This window comes from Austrofundulus limnaeus, unplaced genomic scaffold (assembly GCF_001266775.1).
Source record: "Austrofundulus limnaeus strain Quisiro unplaced genomic scaffold, Austrofundulus_limnaeus-1.0 Scaffold348, whole genome shotgun sequence".
Lineage (NCBI taxonomy): Eukaryota > Metazoa > Chordata > Actinopteri > Cyprinodontiformes > Rivulidae > Austrofundulus > Austrofundulus limnaeus.
Genome location: NW_013952750.1, coordinates 37332 through 45227, shown reverse-complemented (window position 1 = coordinate 45227; position 7896 = coordinate 37332). Strand labels below are relative to the sequence as shown.

At 36.3% G+C, this 7896-nt stretch overlaps 1 protein-coding gene across 1 annotated transcript in view; it reads right to left on the bottom strand.

The window, feature by feature from the left end:
* LOC106527894 (carboxypeptidase Q) overlaps positions 1 to 7896 on the bottom strand; it is a 17993-nt gene that overhangs the window by 3892 nt on the left and 6205 nt on the right. The window contains exons 7-9 of the mRNA XM_014022902.1: positions 2056 to 2167; positions 1404 to 1495; positions 772 to 867 (exon numbers count right to left, since the gene is read on the bottom strand). Coding sequence (XP_013878356.1) covers positions 772 to 867; positions 1404 to 1495; positions 2056 to 2167 — 300 coding nt within the window. The remainder of the gene's footprint in view (positions 1 to 771; positions 868 to 1403; positions 1496 to 2055; positions 2168 to 7896) is intronic.

The following is a 7896-nucleotide window of genomic DNA, read 5'->3' as shown; positions in this document are numbered from 1 at the left end:
CTGCTGCCAATTAGTGGTCAGAGGCTGAACTACAACATAAAAATTAACGGTTGGCAAGAAAGTTGACATTTGAAACCTTAATTAAAAATCGATACAGGGCTTTAGAATATCGATACAGTATTGGGAAATGAAATATCGCGATATTTCAGTGTATCAATATTTTCTTACACCACCAGTCACTATCCTGCATGTTTTACTTGTTTCTCTGCTCCAACACACCTGATTCAGTCTGTGTGATTCAGGCTGTGCTGGAGCAGAGAAACCTGTAAAACATGCAGGATAGTGACTTCTGAGGAGACCCCTGCTATTTAAAGTGAGCTGTCAAGGATTCTATTTATAAAATACAGCAAAGGATCATAACTGATGAGGTACAAAACGATGATAGTCATCACGATACCCCCCACCAAGTTTCAGCACGTTCTATTAAAAGATGTAAGAGGASTTGAGCTGACAAGAAAGCTGCTCACAGGCAGACAGACAGGTGGACGACTTGCTCCATAACATAAAACGCTTTTAAAACACGTACAAGTTTCATGAGCCAAAAATAACCAGAGTTTTAATAGCTGAGTACTGATTTTTCTCTGTTTACCCTGCAGTCCACATGTTTAGGAGTCAGGTTAGGACYAAACATTTCATTAACATTTCTTTATCCCAAAAGCAACTCTTTAAACATTTAAGCCAAATGTTAGAATCATAACAAATGCTAATTCTAATCAGCTTGTAGAGTTAGTTATTGTATCCTTGTGTAAAGATCAACAGTGTTTATCTCACCTTTTGTGCTGCAACACTGCCAGTGAACTGTAGACCAACCGGGGTGAATGTCCCCATGTCAGACTCCATAACAAGGTCAAAGTTGGACACGTTCACCTGTGTGAGGAAAGAAAAAAAAACAGGTGAGACACCCAGAAAAGTGACAAAAATGTGTTGGAATGATTATAATCCACACACAGTTGTATTTATTAAAGTTCACCTTTTAACCCCACGTTTTCAGAATGTTTGCACATTTAAACCAGCCACTACGAGTCGCTAAAGAAGCTACTTCAAATAAATTTCTACTTTTGTTTTAAAAAAAGAAAGATCTAATCAGCCTATTAGTTACAAAAAGTGGTGACAAATGTGATTCCCTCCTGAAAAATGCACTAAATGTACATTTCTAGTTATAAGAACGTAGCGTATTACGGGTCTGAGAAAGCTGGAAGAAAAGGAAACGTTAGATTGTTGCATACATCCTTGACACGGAGTAAATTTGGGAGCGAGCCAGGGCTTTTCCACTTTGCTGAGAGCACATTCCTACAGTGTGCTTTCACAACGCTCTGACCCTTCCTGCTTCTTACGTGGAGGGAAAATATTGCCTTTCACAGCTCGTACAGTGTGTTTTTTTTTTTTTTGTGAAGTAACAGAACCTTGTGTAGATTAAAGTACTGCTGTGCTCCGACTCCACCCTGCTCCTCAGCTGTCCACAGCACCGTCCGCAAAGTCCTTCTTGGGCGCAAACCTGTGGAAAGATGCAGATATCTGATAAGATCTACAGCTTATCCATCAAATAGCCTCGCAGTTCTGAGCTTATTCAGTCTGACAAAGAAGTAATTAATGATTTTAATATTAAGTTAGAAAATTTATATGATCATGACATTCAGTCGCAGGTTGCTGGACTTTCTTGGATCACCAAAACTTATATGTGCTGTTTTTGTTATTGTATATTTATTCTTATTCACTTTGATACTTTAGTAAAGACAAACATCAYGTTGACACCAATTTTACAGCTAGGCTTTTATAATGACATTTGTAAGTATTTAGTACTTCTTATCAAATACTTTGCATCAACCGTAAATTTTAGTTGTTTTTTTTTTTCAAATGTAAAACTGGGTCATTTTATTACATAAGCAAGAAACTAAGAGTGACCGATTAAACACAGGAAACACGAAAACTGTGTCGAAGAAGTTGAAACTAGAGATGAAAAAAGTTTGTAAAACACATGCTCCTATAGTTTGCACATGTGGAAGTTTTTCTTTAATTTACTGTGCAGCGTAAACAATATGTCTATCTTTGTGTTACCCAGGTCCTTGATGAGTGACAGGGCCTCCCAGGAAATCATGGCTCCGCCTCCATCATCCATGGCACCCTGGCCCACATCCCAGCTGTCCAAATGACCGCTCAACAAAACCACCTGACAAAGTTTACACAAACAGACAAACTGTGTGAGCAGCGAGAGGAGAAACTAGGTTAGCCCTTTTAGATAACACTATCAAAACCATAAAAAGTGTAATCCCTTTTCCAAGCAAACTCATGCTCCCAATTCAGTACTTGTTTTTAAAAAGTGGCTTTCTTATCAGCAAGAAGAGGAAACCTCCATAAAGGAAGATCAAAAGGTGAAAACACAAAAAACTCCAAATGTTATTCTCTTTTCCAGGAATTTGAAAAAAAAGGAGATTCCTGTTAGAGGGATAAACCTGACCTCATGTTCCAAAAAATAAAAAAAACACTTCCTGACCTGAACAAGCTCTAGCAGGACAACAACCCAGTCGCTTAGAATAACTTGAAATGTCACAGTGCCAGAAGTATTCAGGTTTTAAAACCAAAGGCCTTGTTGCACCCCAGAGGTTTTATTATCAGGTCTTCTGTGTGGAACTTGGAGTAACCACAGTTAAAACATTGGAATATTTTTAATTAACATTTCAAACCTAAAACATAAATTTCATTTTTGGTTTCTTTATATAGTTTTTCTTTTTGTTTGTTTGTTTGTTTGTTTTTTGACATCATACAGTTCTACTCAGCTGATCTTCAGGTTTCCAACATTCTCACAAGAATGTGAGCTAAATAAACAGGATTTGAACAATCTGTCATTGCAGGAACTCTAAATAAATGAGTTTGTAGTTTAGATGATAATAACTCAAACCTCGCTTGAATAACAAAGATAATATCATAAATTATGGTTTGAAATGTACTTTGTTTTGGTACAAGCATTTTCATTTTTCCCACATAGTTTAATCATAAAGCAACTTCACCCAAAGGCAGGCAGAAAACAAACCACACTTGCTAGTAGCTGGGCTCAGATGTATGGAGGACCGAAACTGACATAATTAAAAAATTAAAGCAGAAATAAATATATGCCCCAATAAATAAATAAACACACTTAAAATGCACCAATTAAATAAAAAACTTTCCCTCATATTTTATAATTTAATCAACCATCATGTATATTTTTCCAACTTAGTTATAACAAACTATATTCTTAGCACATAGTTTAAATTTTACTGTTTTTAAAAATAGTTTTTTTCTTTTTTCTTGTACATGTGTCTCTTAAATTAAAAAAATTTCCCACAAGTCTTTTTATTTCCATGTATTGTTTTTAAATTTGTAAAAATACAAAATAAAATAAATAGTACTACTGGAAATGTTTCTCAGTGTGCTGTTCCACACAAATGGCACTTATTAAACCCTTTAACATATTTCATGGTGTTTATTAGACACAAGAGGGAGTTTCAAAGTGCACAAATTATGGCCCTTTATGGCTTTCCATATTTCCACAGTGAACCTGAAGCTTTTCTTTGTTACTGATGTGAAACAAAATAAGCAGATCGCCAGGCTTCCATGTTTCATTTGAATTAGTCATTATTGCTGGTGCAGAGAGYGCTAGATGCTATCTTCATCCTCTGCTTTTCTGTTGCGGCAGTTAGCAAAAAGCAATTTAAAAAACATGTGCGCACTTTTTCCAGATGAGAGCGGCGATCGCCTGAGACTAATGTATTCTTTGTCTGACTGTAACTGGACCCTGACGGTTTGGTATAAATACATGTAGAGTTACACACCCCAAACTACACACTGTTTTCTGAAATATTTGTAATGTAACATACACACAAAAATCTACAGATTATTTTTCTCACCCTTTATTGTTGCAGGACCTCCTTTTATTTTGAAATGCTTTAATCTAGCTTTTGTCCGACTCAGTCTGCTCTGTTTAGTCGAAGCTGGAGGCCAGCCAGGAAATATTTTAATCTGTTAAATTATATTGCAAGTAACCGAACGTGTTTTACAGCGATGAAGACATAAAAGGATGAAAATCATTAACGAGACCTTTTACACAGAAYGTGTTTTAAGAATACTGTACATCCTCTTTGACAGCTCATTTCAAAAGAAAATGGTGAGTGGGGAAAAAAAAAACACTCCAAAGAACTCAGCAGTCTCARAARGGCAACCRGCTCTGGAAATGACTCACTAAACCTCAAATGTACATTTTCTTCCAGCAAGTACACACACACATACACACACACTGGAGCCACAACTGCTTCTACTGCAAACTGGTGCACAAAGTTTCATGCCCAAAAATGATGTCAAGTCTGTCGTGTTTCAGTTCCCCTTTTCTACAATGACGGCCGGGCCAAGCACTGGTTTCCAGATCTGAAATAGTAACAGCTTACATCAGCTATAGTCCTTTTTGAGTTAGCTCATTAGAAGCTGAACTTACTTTCAATTTTCAACCCYGTGAAAATACTTTGCACCCAATAAATAAAACTAGACAGCCCCGGTCATTGTTCAAGCGTACTGTTTGGTGATTTTGAACTGGATGAGTAGAATGAGATGGTTTGACTTTGCTGGCTTGAAAAAAGGAAGTGCTGTTAATATGTTTTAGACAATTTTTGTCAACTTGTGAACATTTTGTCTGACACTGRAGATGTCTACAGTAGGGCTGCCACGATTAATCGACAACTAATCGATTATTAAAATAATCGATGACTAATTTAATAATCGATTAATCTTTTTTTTTTGTTCTTTACTTTGTTTTTCTCTCCAAACTGCTTTGACACCTTCCACTGCCACATCTGCCTTTCTGTCCTTGACACACATGCACAGTAGTGGTAACTGGGGTAGGCCGTGGACGTCACAAGACATTATACAGACAGGCTCTGGTATCATGGCTACCTGACAACGGAGCTCAAAATTGTGGGATCTTTTTAAGAAAATAAAAGAGAAACCTGTACAATGAAATATCTGCAAGGCAGAACTTGACTTCCACAGCAATTATTTTTAGTTAGCATATAGTTAAAATCAATGGTTATATAATAGCAGCTGCATTCTGACGTGAAAGGCTGTGTTTTATATTCAATTAACGTATGATCTGATTAGTCGACTAATAGAAAAAATAATCGGTRATTAATCGATTATAAAAATAATTGTTTGTGGCAGCCCTAGTCTACAGTAACWCTAACTAAACATCTCAAAAAATAAGGAAATTTGTGTTTGGTAGATTATKTCTTTGTTGTAAAAATGCTTCTTGGCAGTAAATCTTATATCGTTGGAAAGTCTGTTAATCACCCATTTAAATGGAGCCACATTTGTAAGGAACAYGCACTTGTGGGATGAGCTGTAGTGCTGAGTATGCGAGTTGTGCACATGAAAAAAATTGCCAAATCTTTACTGCCAAACAGCTTAKTTTGTTGTTGCTATTGAGTCTTGTTGTGCTTCTGCTACCCCAGGTGTTGTCTAAAACATTAGTGACAGGGCCTTTAGATTCATGGTCACTCCCCTGAATGTTTTCCTCAGCAAACATCTGACACATTTTACAGTCATAGTAAACAGTCCATCTTTTTCATTTTTCAAGTTTTATATATAAAGAGATAATAAAACAATAACTGATTTTTACCAGGTCTTAAAATTAGTTCGAAACAACCACAACAAACTACAAAAGCTGGGAGTGAAAAACTAAGTACACAAATTTTAAAAGCTTGTAAAAGAAAATGATGAGTCTTGGTCTGATGACCAGAAGCAACAATTAAACAATTTCAATCTGAGCACGGATTCTCAGACAGAGAAACCTAAAATAAATTTAAAAAAATCTAAAGTTTCTCTTTTCTTTTCAATATTAAAACAACTAAAAACAAAGTTTAAATTAAACCCTTGTACATCTAAAGATAACACATTTGAAGTAAAATTGTCCTTAAGTTGGATTAGCCAGTTTAATTATCAGTAGCACCAGCCAGAGGAAAAAAATGCTTAAAAGTGGGGTGTTATGCAACATCGGCTTTTTTTTAAATTTTTTTTAGCTTTATATCGTGTTATAATGTCATTCCCTCATCCAAAACATACCCAGAGTGTTGCTCATTCATGCATGTGGAGCTGCATAAAACACTCGCTGGGACARAGCTCCGCCTATTTGTACAAAGCTCCTCCCTGGAGCTCAGTCTGCAGCCGAGCTTCTACCCCACATATCACCCCTTCCTTGAAACATTGTTGTGGAGTGCTGAAGTGGAAGTGTGGGAAACGGTAGGAGGATTTTAAAGAGACAGAGGCCAATTTTAAAGTGTTTATGATGCGAAGTCTAATTTTTTTTGATATATACAAAATTCTCATAACAACTGAAGGTAACTCAGTTACTTGATTGTTTTATAGAACTGAATTATGTGCCTGTAAAATACATAATACCCGCCCTTACACACACTTTAAATAGGGAGAAAAAGGAAAGATGACGTAATTTTTTAAATAACTGTATGCGGCATGTAGAAACCTGTCTGAAATGTGACACACACAGTTCCATAACAACTAAAACATTCATGCGCTCAGCAACCTCCAGCTAAACACAGTCCACAGCATGATTCACACAATGGAAACTTCACACATCTGTATATACAGGACATGTGATACAYTGAAGCTTTGTGATAATTACCTTTGGTCACACGTGAAAGGAAGCCCCGTGCTTTTTATATCCCTCAGCGCAACAAAAAACATTCTTTGTTATTTCAGACACACTGAGTCTAGCTACACGCTGTCTGCTGAACTGGGAATCATCGATTAAACAGAAGGAACATTTTACAACACAATCTGTGCCCCTCATTTACCCATCCACACATTCATACAGCACGCACAAAGCTGATCTGAATAAACCACTCTATTGAGTATAATCAGTGTTTTTGATTGCATTCATACACTGATGGGGCACATGTCAGAGACGATGAGGGGTTCAGTACCTTGCCCAGGGACACTTCAACACTGGACTGTTTACTGCCAGGATTTAAACCTCTGACTCCTCCTGTTGGAGGACGACTAAGCCGCTACCCGTGTAGCTCAGTGATTAAAGCAAACCTGCAGCTTCTGGTATCCAAAACTGACACCAATCAGTACAACTGTACCGTACACATGCATTCAGAAATATTTTCTGATCAGCTTACCAGTTTTTCAGGTTCTACCTGCAGATCGACACACGCAAAAACAATCTGTGTGATGCTGACTCTGTTAATCTCTTACTATGTTAATGTTTTATTATGAGTTTGACAGTAAATACACTGGTTACAGTAATGAGTTCTCTATAAAGTGTGTTAGGTTCAGACTGTGGCTTTCAAATGACCAGACTGTGGATAAAAATGGAAATAACCACAGGCCACCACTACCAACTAAGGGTTTAGTTTAACAGAGAAAATAGCAACAACTTTCTCCCATAAAATGATTTGTACAAATATTATAATGTAGCCAGCTAAATTTACTCCTTCTGATCAGTGTGCTAACTCCATAAATTGATAAACCATCTGCCTCAAAGACACATTTTTTAGTTCAGTTATTTAGGTTTGGTTTGCTTGTTAACTGTTTTTTGTTTTGTTTTGTTTTCATCTTTTCTTTCTCTTTTTTTCTCTTTTTCTCTTTTAAGCCACTTCAGTAGAAAACAGAACTGAATATTAGTTTCTTCATCATCAGTGACCTTTTTTTATAAAAAAAAATACAAAACGAAAGAGAAGAAAAAGGAGAAATATAATGGAAAAGACTGAAAGAGAGATTAGAAAATACAGTAAGTGAAATATATACCAAGAAAACACAAGACGACACACCTGCAAAAATGGAGAAAACCAAAATACAGCAACAAAACATATGTGTATATAATATTATTTATAACCTTGCTAAAAAGTATAT